Source organism: Gorilla gorilla, chromosome 14, assembly GCF_029281585.2.
Source record: "Gorilla gorilla gorilla isolate KB3781 chromosome 14, NHGRI_mGorGor1-v2.1_pri, whole genome shotgun sequence".
In the NCBI taxonomy this organism is placed as follows: domain Eukaryota; kingdom Metazoa; phylum Chordata; class Mammalia; order Primates; family Hominidae; genus Gorilla; species Gorilla gorilla.
Genome location: NC_073238.2, coordinates 123,017,762 through 123,041,489, shown reverse-complemented (window position 1 = coordinate 123,041,489; position 23,728 = coordinate 123,017,762). Strand labels below are relative to the sequence as shown.

Here is a 23,728-nt window from a genome sequence, read left to right as displayed (position 1 = left end):
CCCGCCCTCTTTCATGCAATTTAACAGCACTAACAGGCTGAGTGAAACTTCCCTTATGATTTTTTCTTTTGACTTGGCTTCAGGCCTCCTGGTTTTTACTCTTTCTTAATTGTAATTTCTTTTTAGTCTCCCTTGCTTGTTCCTCCTCATCTCATGGACTCCTGAATGTTGACATTCAGAATCCATTCTTTCACTGTCTTCTCTGCTCTTTGGACTTACACCCCTGGTGATCTCATACAGGGTTTCTAGTCCTAACTTCGTAGACAGCATCTCCGTTTCGGTGTTCACCTTTCAACTAGAATTTAACATGTTCAAAATTGAACTCCCTTCCTGCCCACTCTGAAGCTGCTTCTTCTAGTTTTCCTCATCCTGTTAGGGGATATTCATCATCATTCATGTTGCTCTGGCTAAAACTTGGGAGTTATCCTTCATGCCTCTCTTTTTATCTTCCTGCTCCCATGTTTAGAGAATAAACAAATATTGTGGGCTACACTTTTAAAGATATACAGAATATGACCTTTTTCAATATTCTCAGTGTCAACATCTGTGTTCGATTATGAGACCTGCCATAACAAAGTGTCACAAACTGGGTGGTTGAAAACAAATACTTCTCACTGTTCTGGAAGCTAGAAGTCTGAGGTCAAGGTGTTGGGAGGTCTTTGCTTACTCAGAAAGATCTAGGTGAGAATCTTTCCTTGCCTCTTTTAGCATTTGGTGGTTGCCGGCAATCCTTGGTGTTTCTTGGCTGGTAAAAGCACCCCTCTCATCTCTGCCTTAATACTCACATGGCCTTCTCCCTGTGTGCATGTCTCTGTTTCTTCTCCTCCTGTTATGAAAACAACAGCCATTAGATTTAGGGGCCCACCCTACTCCAGTATGACTTCACTTAAGTTATATCTTAACTACATCTGCAAAGGCCTTATTTCCAAATAAGGTCACCTTTACAGGTACCAGGAGTTGGGACTTGAGCAAATATTTGGGGAAAATGTAGAAGTGGTAATAATCATCCAGTGATAATTATCTTTTCCTGGTTGCAAATTTTATTAGATTTTAAAAGTTTTCTTTATTCCCGCTTTGTTGAAAGTGTTTACCGTAAGTAAATATTAAATTGTACTTTTTGCCTCCTGGATCTACTGAAGTGATCATGTGATATTATCCTTGAATATTTCATTCACCACAGAACACACAATTCGGCCACTCTGGTCAACGCTACCATGATTCCTTGCCTGGATTATGGCTACAGACCCCTGTTAGTCTCCTGCTTTCACCCATTCTCCCGTGCAGACTAAACAGTACAGAATCCAAAGTGGTTCTTTTACAAGTCAGTCAGATCACATCACTTCTCTGCTCAGAAATTTCTAGGGTTTCTTTTCTCACTCAGACTAAAAGCAATTCCCTCCCAATGCACAGCAAGTTCTTGCAGGCTCAGTGCCCTCCCCTCCCTACCTCTCTAGCTTCATCTTCTACTTTCTCCATGGATCACTGTTATCCAGGCATCCTGGGACCACTGTGCTCCACAAACACACTGAAGGGATTTTGCTTTCCATTTCCTCTCTCTCAAATACTCTTCCCCATAAATCTTACTGTATTAGTCCGTTTTCACGCTGCTGATAAAGACATACGCAAGACTGGGCAATTTACAAAAGAAAGGGGTTTAATTAGACATACAGTTCCACATGGCTGAGGAAGCCTCACAATCATGGCAGAAGGCAAAGAGGAGCAAGTTACGTCTTACATGGATGGCAGCAGGCAAAGAGAGAGAGAGAGTGTGCAGAGGAACTCCTGTTTTTAAAATAATCAGGTCTCGAGAGACTAATTCACTATCACAAGAACAGCATGGGAAAGACCCACCCCCATGATTCAATTATCTCTCATTCAATTATCTACCACAACCCATGGGAATTCAAGATGAGATTTGGGTGGGGACACAGCAAAACCATATCACTTACATTACCCTCTCCATGCCCTTCTTCAGTGAGGCCTTCCCTGACTGAAGGCTGTATGACATAGTGCTGAGGTTGAAGGACTTACAAATAAAGGACCTGAGTTCACATCTTGCCTTGCCATTTACGGCAAACAGCCAATTTATGTAGACTCTGAGTTTACGAAATAAGTTTATGAAATAAACTGAGTTTATGAAATAACACTCATCTATGAAATAAGGAAATTAATAGTGGCTTGATCTTTTGGAGTTGCTGGAAAATTGAAATAAATTAACACCCAGAAGAGTCTCTCACACAATATAAATACCTAATAAATATTCGTGATTATTATTAAAGTATGCACCACATCTTCTTCCAGTAATGCCTTATGTCTGCTACTTGATTGGAATCCATAGTATTTGTTACCATCTAGCAAACCATATGTTCTGCTTGTTTTGTTTTTTTTTTGCCCCCTTCCCACTAAATAATTACCAGGAATATTGCCTTGTAAATATTAGACATTCAATAAATATTATTTGAATAAATGATAAAATGTCTTGACCCTTCAGTATAATATAGAAGTGGTAATAATAATCCAGGGATAATTATCTTGTTCTGGTTGCCAAGTTCACAAGATTTTTAAAGTTTTCTTTATTCTCACTTTGCTAAAAGTGTTTACCATAGATAAATATTGAATTGTTCTTTCTTTCTTGGATTTACTGAGGTGATCATATGATATTCTCCTTTAATATTTTATTATAATCACTTACATCTGTTATTAATATAAATTTTCACATATGGATCAAATCTAACGTGGTTATTATGCATGCTCTTTTTAAATATACTGCTGAGCTCAATTCGCTAATGTTTTAAGACGTTTGCATCTACATTCATGAGTAAGATTGGCTTGCAATTTTTACTTGTAATTCTGCCCTCAGAATGTTTTGGTATCGAGATTATAGAGGAAAATACAAGTTGAACTTGGAAGTATTCTCTTTTTCTTGTTCTCTAAAATAATTTACATAATATAGAAGTAGTCTGCCCCTTGAATATTTGAGAAAATTTTCCCATCTTGGCCTGACCATTTTTGTGTGTGTAAATTGTAAACTACTTCAACATCTCTAATGGATTCATTTTTGTCTCTTTTATACTGATCAGTTTTGTCAATTTATATTTATCTAGGAATTTGTCTCTCATCTAATTTGCTAAAGTTTATTGACAAAACGTTTTTTTTTTTCATTTTTCTCTTTGGTATCTATAATTTTGTCCCCATATTCAATTCTAATATTGCTTATGCTGGCTTGCCATATTTTTGTTTGAAAATATTGATAATGAAATATTTCACAAGAAATTTTGAGGTTTAAATATGATAAAATAAAAATACTTTATTTTTATGATAAAAGTATCATTACATTTGTTTATCTCTATATTTATATTTATTTACCTATATATAAATTTTTTGGTCTTATTGACCTTTTTAATTACCTGCCTTTTCCAGTTTCTGAATTTCTGCTCTTATCCTTAATTGCTTTCTTCTATTCCTTTGGCTTAGGTTTTTTTGTTTATTTTGTTTTTACCTTGCTTTTGTTTTGTCTTGCTTTTGTTTTTTCTTGCTGTTGGTGCTTAGTTCATAACTTTCAGTCATTTTTCTTATATAAGCATTTAAGTTTATAAACTCTATGTATGCACTGATTTTCCTACACGCCAGGGTTTCTTGCGAAGTATTTTGTCATCTAGTTGTAAACATTTTCTAATTTCCATATGCTTTCTGTTTAAGCCATAAATTATTTAGAAGTAATTTCTCTCCACTTTAATTTCCACGTGCATATTTTCCTTACTTTTTAATCACCAATTTCTTTTACTAATGATGCTGTAGAGGAACTATAATTGTTATAAAGCCAACTATTTAAAATGTGCTGAATCTTGCTTTATAACTTAGCATGTGGTCAGTCTTCAAAGGGTCTGTGCATTAGTTGCTGTATTAATGTTAGTGTCTTGACTTTTACCCTTGTGCTGTAAGATGTTAACACTAGGAATGTAAGTGAAGAATATAAGGGGTTTCACTGCACTTTTCTTTCCCATATTTTTAAAAGTCTGAAATTACTTCAAAACAAAAAGTCAAAAAGTTTTAAAAACATGTGAAGTGATTAACTCAATGGTAAAGAATTTCCTCCCTTCTCTTATATCTATAATCCTACCTGTTTTCTTCACCACCATCATCAAACCTCAAATGGTGAGGATTATGAATTGTCCACTGCACCTTTGATGTGGTTTGACTGTGTCCCCACCCAAATCCCACCTTGAATTGTAGCTCCCATAATTCCCATGTGTTGTGGGAGGGACCTGGTGGGAGATAATTGAATCATGGGGACGGTTTCCCCCATATTGTCCTGTGGTAGTGATAAGTCTCATGAGATCTGATGGTTTTATAAGGGGTTTCCTCCTCCACTTGGCTCTCACTCACTCTTTGCCTGCCACCATGTAAGATGTGCCTTTTGCCTTCTACTGTGATTGTGAGGCCTCCCCAGCTATGTGGATCTGTGAGTCCATTAAACCTTTTTTCTTTATAAATTACCCAATCTTGAGTAAGCCTTTATCAGCAGTGTGAAAACAGACTAATACAACCTTCTAATTACAGCAGAGTGGGGGTCGGGCCCAAGATGTACTAAGAGGTTGCTGCCAACGAGATTGCCCTCAATGATGCCTTTCGTAATCCCTACAAGATGCTTGTCCTGGTGGAATTTCACCACCTCATAGTCAACTCCTTAGGAGAAGAATGCTTGGCCTGCTGTTAGCTTTTCTCAGTTATACATCTACTTAATATTATAAGTAATATATAAATACTTGATATTATACCAATAATATATACTTAATATTGTACTAAAAATCTCACAAAATATACTGTACTGTTGGATAAATTCAACTCTAAAGGTAATAACATAACTGATGTCGGCTTCTAAATAGTTTAAAATTAGGTAGTTAGACAGATACAGATGTGAACAGATTCTTTTTCAGATATGGAAAATACTCACATTTCCAAACTATCATATCCTAACACAAATTAATTTATTATGTTTCACCTGATTTTAAAAATAACATTTAATTATACAGTGAGAATTCAAAAGGTGGGTGTTGCTAGACAAACTCAGTCAGACAATGAGGCAAAAGGCAATGAATGTTTTTATTTGTTAATCCACATTAGCAGCAACACCAGAAAAATCATTAACCACCCCGCCTAGCATTGAAACTGACTCCACTTATCGCTTCTTCTTTTTAAATTATAATGTAAAAATGAATTGCAAAATATATTTTATTTGAACTTACTGAAGTCGAAATCATAGGAACCAAATATTTAAATAAAGTTTAAATCTAAAGTTTATATTTTAAACATAAAATTTAAATCGTTTGTTTTGAAAAGTATATCCTTGAAAAGTATTTTGATATAGACGGGAAGATTTTCATAGACTGGCATCTATTTTTCCACCTACTGTTTAATGAAGTAAACTGTTGAATGATGTAAACTGTTAAATGAAGTAAACAGTTAAAACTAATGACATAAAAGACAAGCAAAGTGAAGGAAACATGTTATAAAAGATAAGTATTACAGCATTCTTAAGTATGGTACTTTACAAAATGAAAACCAGGATGCTGTCTTCTGAGATATCAACATATTTATAAGGAGCACATGCTATGTGACATACTTCAGGATGCCAAGAATTTTAATTAAAACTCAACCTCTATAAAGTGAATATAAAGCTAATAAGAGGAATATTTTTAAAGGTTGGGATATGTAAACTACAATAGCAGCAGTTTGAAACAGAAGAGCAAGAAATAAAGGGAAATTACATTACATTAGTATGAATGTATTCAGTAACTTCTGTTGGAGATTATATGTTATATATGCACAATTCTAGTTATTTTTCAATCAATGCTTTATATGCATACATTGAAATTACCTGATATTAAGAGTTTCTGAAATTCACTATAGAAAATACACACGAGCATAAACAAATGAGGATATTCTCTCTCTCCTGTGAAAAAAATGTGTGGGTAATATATTACATTATAGATAGAAATTGCATACTTGAAATAACCATAAAAGACTTAAATAGTATATGGATACTATTTTCAGCCAAATTGTTTCATATTTAAATTTAAACTTTTAGTTATTTTTTCATGTGTCTAATGCAAGATTTCTAAAATTTTCATTTTTTACTTTTTATAATGTTAACTGAAAAGGAGGGAGTGCATTTAACGTAAAAACAGAAGATGAATCCTGAGATTTCTCATAAATGTCTTAATGTCCTAGAGATGTGGGCTCTTGTTCCATAGTAAATTATGGATGCCACATTTTACAAAATCCTTGCTGCCCCTTTGAATTGTGTCCTTCCTCCAAGATAAGAAGCTATGACTCAATTGTTCAACATGGAATTATAATGAAAAGCCTTTCTAGTTCTATCTTTCCCTAAATGGGCTCTATTTCTTGTAATTCACATGACACTCTTTGGCTGTGGCTGTCTGTTAAATTTCCTGTTTTGGACTAGTTTCAGCAAACCAAAACAAATAGCTCACAGAAAAGGCAATGGTAACTACTTTTTTTTTTTTTTTTGGTATTTTCAGTTAGATTCTTTCTTCTTAGAGGTACAGAGAAAGGGAGGAAAATAGCTACAGACATGGTGTAAGTAGGTCACAGCAGTTTCAATGCACCAAAAAATGTGACATCTCCATCCAGTGATATTTGTGCATTTTCTCTTGGTATTGCAAGTTGGAGTTCATCTCCTTCTTCCAGTTTTGCAATGCCTGGGAAAAATGATTTACAAGAACTATAAGTGGTTATACAACAGAAAAGAAAAGAATCTTAAATAAAATGATTTTGTTCTGTAAAAAAAAAAAATGTTAACATAGGCATTCACACTTCAAAATACACCAACGGACTTCTAAACCATTGCAATTATCTTAGCCTAAAAAAAAATTTAGAAGAAATAAGCAAAAGGAGTTACAACAGATATGTATGCATTTATCACCTACTCATTAAAAAATGGAGTTCCCCAAAAGAAGCTCAATATATAACTTTTTAAACAATTAGGTAAATCATGGAACATCCCTTGATAGAATATTAAATTATTAGTGATGAGTTTTGTTTAATTTTGTTGACAAGGAAAGTTTTTATAATAATGTTAAATAAAAATGTGAAAAATTACACACACATATATACACTAGATATTCCTAATTATAGTTTTAAACATACAAATGAAAAGCATAAATATTAAAAACTGAAGAAAACACCATTTCTTAACATACCACGTTCATTAATACAGTTTTTCTTGAGAGTCCAGACTATGGATTTAAGCATTATCTGGATTACTTTTCACCTCTTATATTTTGTTTTCTTAGATGACCATGTTTGTCTTTATAATCAAAAACAACAGTGTAATTAACTCTTCAAAAATGACTAATAAATCTGTGTGCAACTAATTTACAAGGACAAATGCATCTGTGAATTAGTAATACAAAATACATTCAGGGACTACACCCAATGTATCAGGTAATTCTTTACCCCACTTCAAAACAAAAATATGAAGAAGAAAGAGGAGGAAATGGGGGAAGAGAAGAAATAAAGAAACTAACAAACAATAAAACTGTCATCTGAATTGTCAAAACTTGTGGCTATTTTTAGAATAGTTTCATTGTTTCATTAGCATAGTGAAAATGTACCTACATAAACACATGTATGTTCATGTCTATTCTAACCTAAAGCCCAAAGCATGCAAATTTGCTCAGGCAGCAGCCAGGGGGAGTTTATTTATTGAACATTTACTATGTACCAGCCACCCTTCTAGACAAACATACAGTAGTGATCAAGGATGACAGAATTTCCATCCCCACTGGGTATGCTTTTTTGTAATGGGCAAAGACGGAATACAAGCAAAAGAAAGTTTTTCAGGACTTATTAAAGGTTATGTGTACACTTTCTAGAATTGACAAAGCATTTGAGGACTACCTTAAGTAGTAAGAATAAAAAGATTGAGATTTATTTGTTGAACAGACTTGTCATTTTCATAGAGATTGGAAATGACCTAACATTTTGACAAAGACCATAGCTCACAAAGCATTAAGTAATATTAACTCTAAGGATTAGGTGGGTGTGAACAACTATAGAGTCCATTTAACATTTTAACACTAAGTTATTGGCTACTTCAATTCTTCCAGATTACAGCAATCAGGTATATTTTTTCTAATAAACATTTTATTAATACAATAAATAATAAGATTCAGCTTTAGGTATATAAGTGGTTCTTTGGTATTACGTTGGGTTTCTTAAGTTGGCCATTTACATCTTTTCAGGTTGCTATGGAAACATTTTATGTACTTATATATACTCTAATGTGTGGTTTTAAATGGCTTTAAATAAATTTGCCCTAAAACAGATTAAAATTGCAAACCTGAAACTTACTAGAGGATGGTACTCCTATACAACAGTAAGCTACTAGTAATGAAAAATATTTTTAAAGTCCGGTGAATTATTCTTAAAAAGTAAGACACCTTAAGAAATCTAGCAGAGTCCTCTACCAGCAAGTAAGTGTTAGAGAAGCAGATGATTAGAAAAACGTTTTAAAGAGTTACTTGTAAAATTTTAGTACTAATAAATATAAATAAATAACAGATTGGAGTAGTCTCACCATTTATAAATATTTCGCAACTCCAAACTACTAGTCAGCACTGGGTGAAGGGAAACATCTCTTTATGAAAATTAGGGAATTCTAATTTTATAAACTTCCTCATCTCCCCACCAATGCTATCTGTGGCTGCAGATCCAGAATGACATCATTTCCATTATTAGAAACTATTTTCCTTAGTTTCTAACTGACTTATTGGGCATTTGTTTGTAAACGCCTTTGAAATACAGTTTTTCGAAATGCATAGCCAGCCTCCGCTCCTGTGTGTCACACGGTCATTCACGGTAACCATCTGGAACCGAAGCCATTCCTCAGGGTTCTGGATTTTTACAAAATCAACAGAGAAAATAAATGTGTTTAAGGTAAATATTTTTCTTCAAAACCAGCCTGGATTAATTTTAAATCACCCTTGAAAAATAAAATGAAGGAAATGTTGGCAATTACCGCTGAAACAGACCTAAGGTTTACAAGACCTGCCGTGCTCTCTGCCTCTCACTGCTCCTGGGTGCAAAGGTAGGTTTGCGCCTACACTTTCACATTCCTAAGTCACCTGTCTGGTGTCCACTGACACAAGATGTCACCTGTATTTAGAAAGAAGCTATTGTACAACTTTCCCTTACCCTCAAACCTGGCCAGGGGCATTTCTCCTGTCTGGTGTCCACTGATGCAAGATGTCACCTGTATTTAGAAAGAAGCCATTGTACAACTTTCCCTTACCCTCAAACCTGGCCAGGGGTATTTCTTCCACAGCATGCAAGAAGAGTTTTGGTTGCTCCCAGTGCGGAGCCAGACTGGCTGGCTTAAACCAAGTCTAAAAATTAGCTGTGTAACCTGGGACAAGTTATGTTACTTCTCTGTGCCTGGATCCTAACTCCCTTAAATGCGAAGATTAAACAAGCAAGCATATATAACATGCAGAAAAGAGTGCCTGGCAAGTGGTAATCACTCTATCCTTGTCAGATATTATTATTGTTGTTATTAAGTGCTGAAGAAAATACATTAGAATTTTTCTCAATGTAGAAGTTACTATGTAGAAGTACTATGTACTATGTACTATGTACAAGGTAGAAGTTGCTATGAAATTACTACCCTCTCTAAATGTATATAAAAATGGTAAAACTATTAGTAATAATTCCATCTTTCTCAATTAAAACAGACTAGCTTATTATTCAAGATTTAAAAAACAATATATTGAGGAATGTCTTTCTGTCTATTTGTATTTTAGGGCACCATCCTTTCATTTTTGCATTTTGCAGCTCAGATTTTTCGTCAAAGTCTCTCCATTTCACAATTAGCAGGGTGTGAGAACTATTATTTACCAGCTGAATAGCAGGAATTATTGGGTAGTGTTTCAGGCATATTTTGAATACATCGAAACAAAGTCACCAGACTCAATTCATCCCCAAAGACATGGACCTTCTTCCTCTGAATTAGATGTCCCATGGCGTACGTCTTATCAGTATATAAAACCTGAGAAACAAACCAAAAAACTGCGTCGGAAATGAACACAAAATGGGAGGCTTTGAACAGTAAAACCAGAATTAGGGTTTCAACCTACCTGACCATATATAAAAAAGTAACCAGTTTCTCTGACCAATATTTTATTCTCTTTTTCTTCTAGGGCACTTCCCCTTTTAAAGCTGAGAAGCCATGGAACAAATGTGTAAGATCCTGCAATGAAGAGAATCATTTATAAGGAAAGAAACCAAGAAAAGCAGTTTTCACCTCCATTTAGTTGTTAAGCTACCTCTGAAACTTAGAAGATAATTCCATCCTAAAAAAAAAAAAAAGAAAGAAAGAAAAAAAAGGAAAAAGGAATACAAGTCACATTACTGCACTGGATTCTTTGCCATCACTTATATGTTAACCTGGGTTAATATATCAGATACAAGAACCTGAGAGCTAACCCTTTATATGAATGTCTGGGTTTTCCCTTTATTGGTCTATATTTTGGCTATTTCATAATAAAGGCTGATCTGGATAAGACAGTTTGAAGCAAAGAGTGGACAAAATTTCTCTGAATAACACACTAGTAGAGATTTTCCTTTGATTCCCAGAGAGGAAAGAGTATCTGAAGAGTTTGGCAAAAGGCTTCCAGAGGAAGAAATCTCTCCATTCCTTGGCCCAAATGTGGCAACAGAAGGGAGCCTACGGAAGAAAGAAGAAAGTGACTAAGACACAACCTTTACTAAGAACGGTCAAGGAACTTTGTAACAACCATCTATGATACTTGAGTTTCAATGGCTTCTGTTCAGTTCAGTGATAATTCTCCTCCATTACCCATCAAAAGTCACTTGGGGAGTGACAAGGAGGCCACTGTGCTCAAGGGTGAGATGAAAGGGACAGAGAGAAGACAGTAGCCATCAGTGAGTAAGCACATGGGGGACTACATTGCTGAGCCAGAATCTGTAGGTGCGTTCAGACATCAAAACCCATTAAGAGAGCAGAGACATTCCTTTCCTGTGAATTCATACTTTACATTCCCCGGATTTCTCATGGGTGTGTCGAGTAAAGGGTGAGCCCGAAGGCTGGAGATTGGGAAATTTGGGGAGTATAAATTAAATGATGTAAAATGAATAAAAAGAAGATTGAGGGACTGTAATATAAGGATAAAATAGTAAAATAGAGCTATAGAAGTTAGTCTGAAATCATACTTTAAATGTCCCTATATAATTGGTAATGGTGAACCATACCTGTGTCCAAATTTCATCCTGATCATAGCAAAAATGAAAACAAAATTGATAATAAAATTTAGAGTCCACAACAGACAATAGGCTAGAAGCCCAAGAAGATAACAATATTTCTAGAACTGAGATTAAAGAATATTTTTTGCTGTGGGTTTTCATGAGGGGCACAGGATGATGTGGTAGCTAACAATGTATTCACATTCTGTAAATACAACTGCCAAGTGTACATGCCTTCTTCACATAGTGTTTCCAAGGCAAACCAAACATATTTAAACTTTTTCCAAATAAAATTCTTTTTTGATCTTATGTTTTAATTGACAGATAAAATTGTACATATTTGTCATGTACAACATGATGTCTTGAAATATATAGGCATTGTGCAATGACTGAGTCAAGTAAATTAAAATATATGTTACCTCGTACAGTTGTCATTTTTGTGGTGAGAACACAATATCTACTCATTTAGCATTTTTCAAAAATACATTTTCATTAACTGTAGTCACCATGTTGTACACGAGATCTCTTGAACGTATTCCTCCAGTCTAACTGAAATTTCGTAATCTTTGACCAATGTCTTTTCACTCCCACCCCCACCACCCCAGCCACTGGTCAACACCATTCTACTCTCTACTTCTTTGAATTTGACTTTTTTTAGATTCCACATATATGTCAGATCATGTAGTATTTGTCTTTCTGTGCTTATTTCACTTGTTATAATGTCCTCCAAGTTCATCCATGTTACTGCAAACAACAGGGTTTCCTTATTTTTATGCTGAATAGTATTCCACTGTGTATATATTGCACATTTTCCTCATCCATTCATCTGCAGATGGACACTTAGGTTGATTTAATATCTTGGCTATTGTGAATAATTCTGCAATAAACATTGAAGTACAGTTATCTCTTCTATGGTCACACCACTCCGAATGCACCCTATCTTGTCTGACCTCAGGAGCTAAGCAGAGTTGGGCATGGTGAGTACTTGGATGAGAGATATCTCTTTGACACACTGATTTCATTTTCTTTGGATATATACTTGGTAGTGGGATTGCTGGATCATATGGTATTTTATTTTTAATTTTTAAAGAAACTTTTATACTATTTTTCATAATGGCTACACTAATTTATATTCCCATTCCAAATAAGATTATTGAGGGAAGAATATAAAATAAGAACCATATATTTCTGATTGTTTCTAAGGAGTAAGAATCCTAGGTGATAACAAAGCAAATTACATTGTAAATTCAAGTTGAAATAAATAACATTTCCTTAGTCAGATCTTTGAGTTCCTATTACCATAGACAGACGGAGGAAAGGTGTCAGGGAGAGTGGGGAGGAAGGATGGAGGATCTATGGGTGTATCAAGAAACTTCCCAGGTCTTCTTCAGCACATGTTCTTGTTGGCCTGTGCTTCTTGCTCACTCCCAGGAGCCACCTCTGTCACCGTCTCTCACCAAGGGTGAATGTGCCTTGATATGCGCAGGTCTGATTGGCTTTTCCCAAAGAAGGGAATATTTTCCTTAAAAGAAAAGCCCTCTTGTATACTAATAGTTAACACAAGATCACCTCAATGACAAATTACAAATGCAAAATCATCATCGCCTCTTTTATGATATAATTTCAGTGAAAAGATTATAATAAAATAGTTTTTAATTTTGTTTAAATGACATAATGTATGCAAAGCACTTTCTGGAGTGCTGAAAAATGAGGAAGAGTTAATACAGTTACTGTCATTATTGTAAAACACAAACTGATGACTTCACCAAGGCAGTTGCTTTCATAGTTTAATGATATTCATTTGATGCTTGGAGTGAAGAGAGCTTTTAAAAGAATAATATACTTGAGAGATACTAAATTTTCTGAGCTAAAGGGCCATTTATGTTTGGTTCCCTGTCATTTTCCCAGGGCTTAACATCATGACTGACCCACAGTAGACATGCAGCAAATATTTATTAAATTAATGAATTCAAATTTAAACATAATATAATTCAAAATAGCAATGTACTGTAAAAATTAATCACAGGTATTCAATTGTTTTCTTAAAAGCATTTTACTACCAAGTTACTGAAATTCTTGGTAATGAAATGCCCTCTATCATAGAGGTAGTATATTCTCTTAAATTTAAGTAAAATACAAATTTCTAAAACCACTTGTTTACATTCTGGCTAGAGATATTTGTTTACTAAAATTTTATAATAATTTAGATTGATTTGTTAGATTTTTTACATTAAATTTGTATGTATAAAATTAAAGACCCACTTCTTAGTAAATGTCACTGGTGCATTGTCAGCCTAGAAAATAAAACAAATATGTAGTAGGTCTCTATTCTTACTGTCGTCTCTTAACATTTTATTTAGGCATTTTATCATCTCTTTTTGGCAATGATCTTATTAAAGTGATAGAGAACATGTTTATTTATTTTTATATATTGTCTTTATTCCTCCAACATCCACACACACACATATGCACATGCACATACGTACCTGGGCTCTCTGCAAACAGGAGGTAAAGATTAAGTTTAACTGCAGACAACCTAGTGAAAGGTTGAAGAAATACCCCAGTTCAGAGGCTGTTTGTAAATACCAGGAGAGATTTTTATTTTTATTTTTTGACTTCTAATGTTTAACGAAATCTCTCTCAGGATGAGGATTAGCGATAAAATAATCTCTATCAGGCCAACAAAAGAGATAATAGAAGAAGGACTCCTGTGTCCACACAGGACAAGGAATAGAGTCTAGGCAAACAAAAAAAAAGTATTTTGGAAAAATTACTAAACAAGTGAACAACTGCAGTCCACATCCATTAACAGAAAACCCTGAGGATGGGAGTAATTTTGATTTCCAGATTTGCTACATTGTAACATCCTAACTGCCTAACTGTTCACTTTTCAAGAAGAAACTTCAAGGCATACAAAGAAAGAGAAAATTATGAACTACTCAGCGGACCAAAAGAATAAAGTCATTATTACAAGATTAATACTCAATAGCGAATCACTTTTCTACCAGTGATCTAACACTTTTCTACCAGTAATAAACAAGTGGAATTTGAAATTAAAAACATAATGGCATTGAGATGATTACCTCAAAAAATGAAATACTGAGGAATAATCCAACAAAATATGTAAAAGATTTAAAGAACTAAATAAACGGAGAGCTATTCCATGTTTATGAATAGGAAGACTCAATATTGTCAAGATGTCAGTTCTTCCTGTAGATTCAATGCAATGTTTTGTTTGTTTGTTTTTTGTTTGTTTGTTTGTTTGTTTGTTTTTCCCAAGTCTTGCTCTGTCGCCCAGGCTGGAGACAGGGGCGCCATCTCGGCTTACTGCAACCTCCGCCTCTGGGGTTTGAGTGATTCTCCTGCCTCAGCCTCCCGAGTAGCTGGGACTACAGGCACGTGCCACTACGCCGGGCTAAGTTTTGTATTTTTAGTAGAGAGGGGTTTCACCATATTGGCCAGCCTGGTCTCAAACTCCCGACCTTGTGATCCTGCCTTGGCCTCCCAAAGTGCTGGGGTTACAGGCATGAGCCACCGTGCCCAGGTGACTCAATGCAATCTTAATCAAAATCAAAGCAAGTTGAATATCAACAAACTGAGTCTAAAGAATATATAGAGAAGCAAAAGACACAGAAATGCCAACATAATATTAAAGGATAAGAACAAAGTGGGAGAACTAACACTACTCTACTTCAAGACTTACTATAATTGATTTTAATAAGATTTGGAATCTTTTTGTCTTTACCCTCCTTGAAGTTTACTGAACTTTTTAGATATGTACATTTATGACTTTCTTCAACATTGGAAAGAGTTTGGCCATTATTTCTCCAAATATTCTTTATTCAGATTTTAACTCTCTTCTCCTTCTGTGACTCTCATAATGCATGTGTTCATCAGTTTAATGTATCCTGGGGGGTCTCTTATAATCTGTTCACTTTTCGTTATTCTTTTTTAACTTCATTTTTAGAACCATTTTAGATTCACAGAAAAACTGAGAGGAAGGTACAGTGATATCTCATAGACCTCATACTCCCTACAGATCCTCTCCCATTATCAAAATCCCCCACCAGAGTGATACATTTATTACAATTGATAAACCTACACTGATATATCATGGAGGAAACTTAAATTGCTATTACTAAAAAAAAGAAGTGAAAATAAAAATGTTACATACTGTGCAATTCCAACTACATGGCACTCTGGAACAAAGTTAAAACTATAGAGACATTTAAAAAATGCCATTTCCAGGGGATAAGCAGTGGAAAGGGAAAGGTAGTTAGAGTGAAGCACAGAGAATTTTTAGGACAGTGAAAATACTCTAATACTACAATGGTGGATACATGCCATTATGCATTTGTGCTAACCTATAGAAAGTAAAACATTAAGGTGAACCCTAATGTAAACTGTGGACTCTGAATGATAATGATATATTAGTGTAGGTTTATCAGTTGTAACAAATTTATCACTCTGGTGGGGGATTTTGATAATGGGGGAGGATATGCATCAGTAGGGAATATGAGGTCTATGAGATATCTCTGTACCTTCCTTTCAATTTTTCTGTGAATCTAAAATGGCTCTAAAAATAAAGTTAAAAGAAAAAAGAAAAGTGAACAGATTATAAGAGACCCCCAGGATACATTAAGCAGATGAACATATGCATTATGAGAGTTACAGAAGGAGAAGAGAGAGAAAATTTGAAAAAAGAATATTTGGAGAAATAATGGCCAAACTCTTTCCAACGTTGAAGAAAGTCATGAATGTACACATCTAAGAAAATTCAGTAAACTCCAAGAAGGGTAAACACAAAAGATTCCTACCAAGACTTCTTAAAATCAAGCTATTAAAAGATAATGACAAGGATGAGATCTTGAAAGCAGAAAGAGAGGCAATTCATCAAATATAAAATATGCTGAATAAGATTAATAGCTGATTTGTCATCAAATCTATGGAGGCCAGAAGGCAGGGGAATTACATATTTAAAGTACTGAATGAAAAACACTGTCTACCATGTATTCTACATGTGGGAAAATATCCTTAAAATGTGAAGAAAAATTAAGATGTTCTCAAATAAAGAAAAACTGAGAGAGTTCATTGGTAGCAGACTTACCCTGTGAGAAATGCTAAAGGAGATAGAAATAAAAAAAAAGCGCTAAGTGAGAACTGAAAGACATATGAAGAAATAAAGAATACAAGTAAAGGTACATACATAGGCAAATATAAAAGCCATTGTAAGTGTATTTTTAGTTTTTAACTCTCCTTTTGTTTCCTATACTATTTAAAAGGCAAATACATAAAATAATAATTATTAATTTATGTTAAGGGCTTACAATGTATAAGTGTATATTTTGTGACAATAACAACATAAGAGAGAAGCTAAGTTGTTATCAATTCAAACCACATTGTTATAAATTTAGGATGTTTATTGTAATCACCAGAATAACAACTATGATAATGACTTTTAAAAATGCACAAAAAGAAATTAAGAGAAAAACAAAATAGTGTACTTATAAAAGTCTATTAAAAACAAAATAAAGAGGTAATAAAGGAATTGAGGAACAAAACTTATAAAAGAACAAACAGCAACATAAGTACTTCTTTCCTTATCAGTAATCACTTTAAATACAAATGAGCTAAATTTAAATTTGGCAATTAAAATACAGAGATTGGTAAAATAAATTTTTTAAAAGCCCAAACTCATGATCTAATTATATTCTGCCTACCAGAGACTCACTTCGGATTCAAAAACACAAACAGGTTTTTGTGTTTCAAGGTTTCAAGATTAAAGGATGACAAATATGCCTCCTTGCAAATAACAGCCAAAGATAACAGGGATGGCTAATACTGATATCAGAATAAATATATGTTAAGCCAAAAATTTTTATGAAACAAAGAGAGTATTAGATATTGATAATAGAGTCAATTTATCAAGAATACCTAATAATTATAAACATCACTCAACAGAACCTCAAGATATAAGCAGATATTGGCTGAACCGAAAGGAGAAATAGACATTTCTATAGTAACAGCTGAAGATTTCAGTATCTCACCTGAAATAATAGCTAGACCATCTAGGTAAGAGATCAATAAGGCAATAGTGAACTTGAACAACACTGTAAACTAACTGAACCTAACAGACATATAGAAAACACTCCACCTAAACTCAGCAGAATACATATTTTCAAATGCACATGAACATCGACCAAGATAGACCATGTTATGCAACAAAATAATTCTCATTAAATTTTAAACTATTTGAATTCCACAAATATCTTGTGTTTTAAAAAGATATGTTTTTCATCCTTTGACCTTGAAACCTGTTTATGTTTTTCAAACTGAAATGGCTCTCTGTTAAGCATTCATTTTAGCTACCTTCAATAACATAAGGAAAATTGGAAAACTCACAAATGAGTGAAAATTGAACAAATTCTTAAACAACAAATTGATCTATGAATAAATCCTAGAAGAAAATAGAAAATACTTTGAGATGATTGAAAATAAAAACACAGCATAGCAATATTCACAGGAAGCAGTGAAAGTAGCACTCAGAAAGAAATGTACAACTGCAAATGCCTATGTTAAAAAAGATCTCAACACAATATCCTAAGTTCAGCTTAAGGAAATAGAAATAGAAGAAGAAACTAAGCCCAAAATTGACAGAAGGAAGAAAATAATAAAGATCAGATAATATAATAAAGAAGGTAATAATAAAGAAGGTAGATGGAATAAAGAATAGAAAAAGGGCTGGGTGTGGTGGCTCACACCTGCAATCCCAGCACTTTGAGAGGCCAAGGCGGGTGAATAATTTGAGGTAAGGAGTTGGAGACCAGTCTGACCAACATGGTGAAATCCAGTCTCTACTAAAAATACAAAAAATAAATAAATAAATAAAAACAGCTAGGCTTGGTGGCACATGCCTGTAGTCGCAGCTACTTGGGAGGCTGAGGCAGGAGAATCGCCTGAACCTGGGAGGCAAAGGTTGCAGTGAGCCGAGATCGCACCATTGCACTCCAGGCTGGGTGACAGAGACTCCATCTCAAAAAAAAAAAAAAAAAAAAAAAAAAAAAAAAAAAAAAAAAGAACAGAAAAAGACGAAACAATAACACTGAAAACTGGTGTTTTGAAAAATATGAACAAAAATGACAATCATTGAGCTACATTGACCAATAAAAAATACTCCAATTAATAAAATCATTAAAGAAAATGGAGGTATTATTAATGGCCCATTAGAAATAAAATGTTTATACCTTTTTATTATTTGTAATAATTGTACTCCAACAAATTAGATAATGTAGACAAATGGGACAAATTCCTAGAAACACACAAACTACCAAAACTGACTCAAAAATAAATAAAAAACCTAAACAGACCTATAACCAGTATAGAGTTTGAATTAATCCAAGTCTTCCCTCAAAATTCATAACTAGGTGGTTTTACTGGTGAATTTTACTAGACATTTAAAGAAAAATTAACATCAATCTTCTCAAACTCTTCCAAAAAACAGTAAAAGAGAAGGGGACCATTCCTAACTTGTTCTGTATATCTAGATTTACACTGATACCAATGCCACACAAAGACACCACAAAAAACTACAGGCCAGAATCAACCATGAATATAAACATAATAATCCTCAAGATTATCCTAACATCAGAAACAAGACTATTCCTGCATTTACCACTGCTATTCAACATATGCTGGAAATTTAAAAAAAAAATCCAAATGCAAGGAGAGTAGTAAAACGATCTCTATTTGCAGATATCATAATTCTATATACAGAAAATTTCCAGCCAGGCATGGTGGCTCACGCCTGTAATACTAACACTTTGGGAGGCTGAGGCAGGAAGATCTCTTGAGGTCAGAAGTTCGAGATCAGTCTGGCCAACATGGTGAAACCCTGTTTCTACTGAAAATACAAAAATTAGCTGGGTGTGGTGGCAGGCGCCTGTAATCCCAGCTACTCGGGAGGCTGAGGTGCGAGAATCACTTGAACCCAGGAGGCAGATGTTGCTGTGAGTTAGGATCGTGCCATTACACTCCAGCCTGGGCAACAGAGCGAAACTCCATCTCAAAAAAAAAAAAAAAATTCCATGAATTTACAAAAAAATCTACTAAAACTAATCAATGAATTCAGTTAAGTTGCAGGGTACAAGATCAACACTCAAAAATCTGTTGTGTTTCAATATACCAGGAATGAATAATCTAAAAATGAAATTTTAAAAAAGAATCCCATTTACAGTAGCATCCGTTATGGATTGAATATTTCTGTCACCCAAAATTGATATGTTGAAATTCTAACTTCCAATGCGATGGTATTAGGGGGTGGTGCCTTTGGGAAATAACTAGGCTGTGGTGGCACAGCCTTCATGATGGGTTAATGTCCTTATAAGAAAAGACACAAGAACTTGCTTTTGTCTCTGTTCTCAGCCATGTGAAAACACAATGAAAAGACCACCATTCACAAACCAACTCTGTTGGCACCTTAATCTTGAATTTTCCAGCCTCCAGAAGTGTGAGAAATACATTTTTATTGTTTAAGCCACTCAGTCTAGTGTAATATGTTATAGCAAACTGAACTGACTCAACAGCGTTCAAAAGAACATAACACCTAGAAGTAAGTTTACCCAAGGACATAAAACACTTTAACACTGAACACTACAAAAGATTGCTATAAGAAATGATAGGACATATAAATAAAAGAGAAGATATCTTGTGTTCATGGATTGATAGATTTAGTTTAAGATGGCAGTAATACTCAGTATTATGTACAGATTCAGTCTAATCCATATACAAATTTCAGTGACCTTCTGTTCTCCAAAATGAAAAAGCCAGCCTTACAATTCATTTGTTATTGCAAAAGAGTATCAAATAGCCAAAACAATCTTAAAAACAAATAACAAGATTGAAGGATTCACTATCCTAAATTTCAAAATTTACTATAACATAACAGTAATCCAAATAGCATAGTGGTCCAGCATAAGGCGAGGTGTATAAAGAAACAAAATAAATTTGAGAGTACAGAAATAAACCCATACATCTATGTACAACTGATTTTTAACAAGTGTGCCAAGACCGTTCAATGTGGAAGAAATCATCTTCTTCAACAAATGATGTTGGGACAACTAGATATCCTCATGCTAAAAGATGATTTTGGACCTCTGCTTCACACCATATACAAAAATGAATTCAAATAGATTAATTACCTAAATATAAGACATAAAACTACAAGACTCTTAGAAGAAAACATATGGGTGCATCATGATGTTGAATTTGGCAATGAGTTCTTCAATGATGACACTAAAATCACAAGAAACAAAAAAAAAGATAAATTTTACTTCATTTATCTGATGTACAACACTCTTGTGCCTCAAATGACGTTCTCAAGAAAGTAAAAAGATAATCCACAAAAGAGGAGAAAATACTTGCAAATCAGATATTTGATAAGGGTCTTGTATCCATAATACATAAGGAAGTTTTACAACTCAACAACAAAAAGACAAACAACCCAATTAAAAAACATGGACAAGGTACTTCAATAGACATTTTTCCAAAGAAGACACCAAAAAGGACATGAAAAGATGCTCAACATCATCAGTCATAAGGAAAATGCAAATAAATAACAGAGATATGGCTTCACACCCAGTAGGAAGGCAATACTAATAAAAACATTGAAAATAAGATGTGTCAGTGAGGATGTGGAAAAATTAGAACACTCGTACATTGCTGGGGGGGAATGCAAAATGTTGCAGCACTGTAGAGAACAGGTTGACATTTTCTCAGTAATTCTACTCATCGATTCATCGATGTATACTCCAAATAATTGAAAAGAGGCACTCAGGAAGTACTTTATGCAAATGTTCACAGGATCACTACTCACAATAGCCAAAAGGTGGAAACAAACCAAATGCCCATTAATGAAATGATGGCTTACTTATAATAGAATGATATACATTCATACAGAGGAATGAAGTATGAATACATGCTAGAATGTGGGTGAACCTCAAAACATTATGCTAAGTGAAAGAAGCCAGGCACTAAAAGTCACGTATTGTGTGACTGACTTTATATAAACCATCTAAAATAGGTGAATCCACAGAGACATAAAGCAGATTGCTGGTACAGGGGCATGGGGAGACAGAGAAATGGTAACTCATTGCTTAATGGATACAGGATTTTCTCTGGGGCTGAAGAAAATATTTTGGAGCTAGAGAGAGTTGGTGGTTGTAAAATATTGTGAATACTACATTACAATGAATTGTGCATTTAATTTTATGTTATATGAATGTAATTTCAATAAAAAGATATAACTGAAAAGGTAGCTACCCCTAGTATTTAGCATTTAGAAGCCTACGCTAACAGAACAAGCAAAGCAAATAGCCTACATAGTAAGCAACCTCTTTAAAACTATAAAATAGAAACTCTTTTGTTTCTATTCTATTGAATAGAAACATTCTATTCTATTCTATTCTATTCTATTCTATTGAAAAACAATACACAGTATAGCACATTATGATGAATAAAATCCAAATACATTGCTGAAATAAGTAAATGTAAATTGATTTATATCACCCAATAAATGAAAATTATTTTAAGATGATATCAAAAAACAAAGAGCAACTCTGTTTTGCATACACGAGAAACACAGAAAAATTATTTCAGAGAAGTTAAAAGTAAAATTTTGGGCAAAGTCATGCTAGGGAAATGCAGTCCAAAAATAAAAGAAAACATTTCAACTTTAATATTGAAAAGATATATCATGGAATTCAAGGCTTTTATACACAAAAAGAACAACCAGCTGGAAAATATAATGAAAGAAAATGTTTCTATTTATCATAGCATTTGAAAAGGTAAAACACCTTGTAATGATATTAATAAGAAATATGCAAGAACTTCTTGAAGAAAATTTCAATACATACTAAAAGAAAAAAAGGAGACTAATCAAATATAAATATATATCATGTTCTTGGATTTGATCTGTACATCTGTTATCATGAGGGTATTTTTCTTAATTTATAAATATGAGATTCAACAAAAATAGCAGGTATTTTTCTTTTTCTTTTTAACTAAGTAAGCTGATTCTACAGTTCCTATATTTAATAGAAAAAAAAGAAAAATTCAAGAAGAAAAAGAAAAAATGAGTGAATTAAATTTACCAGAAAATAATACAAAGCCCTAGTAACCAAAATGCCATTTTATTGGGGTGCATAAATAGACATTGTCAATATGGTATAACAGAAAAGTATTTAAAAAGTGGAAAAAAACATAGACTAAACATGGGAATTTAATAAAAGTTAAAGTTAATGTCTTCAAGCAGTGTGGAAAAGATGGGCGATTAAAAAAAATTGTGATGCCCTCATGGGGGAAAATTAAGTTGGTTTCATACCTTACATCTTATACCAGGATAAATTGCAAATAGATAAATTATTTAAAGGTGGAAAATAACTATAAAGGTTTCAGAAGGAACACGAGATCTTTCCTTAATACGTTTAAGTGTAAAAGGTCTTTCTAATCACAACCCAAATCCAGAATCCTTTAAAAAAAATTGACAAATTTGACAGAAAAAAAAGTATGCAAAATTAAGACAAATGACAGTATGGGAGGAAATGCTTGCAATTAGTAATATAAAGAATTAATCTGCTTGAGATATAAGGTGCTCACAGAAATCAGTTTAAAAATGACCAAATCCAATGAAAAAATGGAAAAAAATATGAACAGATGGCTCACAGAAAAAAATAAAAATAGACATGGAAAATTGGAAGAATGTAAAGACAGAAATACAAATGGTTCTTAAAACATACAAAAGAATGGCTTGAAAGAAAGCAAATTAAGAGATGCTATTTTTCACCTGATGTTCTTTTGCTGCAAGTGATAGCATAACACTTTACAACCCCTATAGGACCACTTAGCAGTAACTGTCAAAATTCAAAATCTGTCCCACACATAGGCTGACATATGAGAAGTTACGGATGCACACAATTATTTTTTGAAGCACCTGCATTGCAAAAGATGGACACCAAGAAGTCTATTGGTAGGAGACTGGTTAAATACATTCAATTCATACAATGGAATACTATGCTGCTTTTTTTTTAATATGAGGATCTCTGTACACAGGCATCAAAATGTCTGTAATATACATTGTTAAGTAAAGAATGCAGGTTATAATCTCATTTTCAAATCATATGTATTGAAAATATGGTTTTTAAGTGTTTACTATAAGAAACGAGGGAAGCAGAGCTACATTTGCATTTGTTTGTGTTAACGTAGAGGGAGTCTGAAGTCTATGTAGGAAACTGAAAGTGAGGTGAGTGTGGGCAGGAACAGATGGGAAAAGGAGCAATCCACACTCTTCGTGCTTTTTTATTTTTTGCAACGTGTGAATGCATTACCTATTCAAAATCTAGATTAAAATTCAAAAAAACAAATGAACAGAAAAGACATGAGACTACACTCT

The 23,728-nt window shown here is 33.8% G+C and overlaps 1 protein-coding gene across 1 annotated transcript in view; it reads right to left on the bottom strand.

The window, feature by feature from the left end:
* Positions 1-5,084: 5,084 nt before the first annotated feature.
* Positions 5,085-23,728, bottom strand: part of TNFSF13B (TNF superfamily member 13b) — a 39,561-nt gene continuing 20,917 nt past the window's right edge. The window contains exons 4-6 of the mRNA XM_019039540.4: positions 10,158-10,270; positions 9,919-10,069; positions 5,085-6,722 (exon numbers count right to left, since the gene is read on the bottom strand). Of these exons, the coding sequence (XP_018895085.1) occupies positions 6,610-6,722; positions 9,919-10,069; positions 10,158-10,270 (377 nt within the window). The 3' untranslated portion in view covers positions 5,085-6,609. The remainder of the gene's footprint in view (positions 6,723-9,918; positions 10,070-10,157; positions 10,271-23,728) is intronic.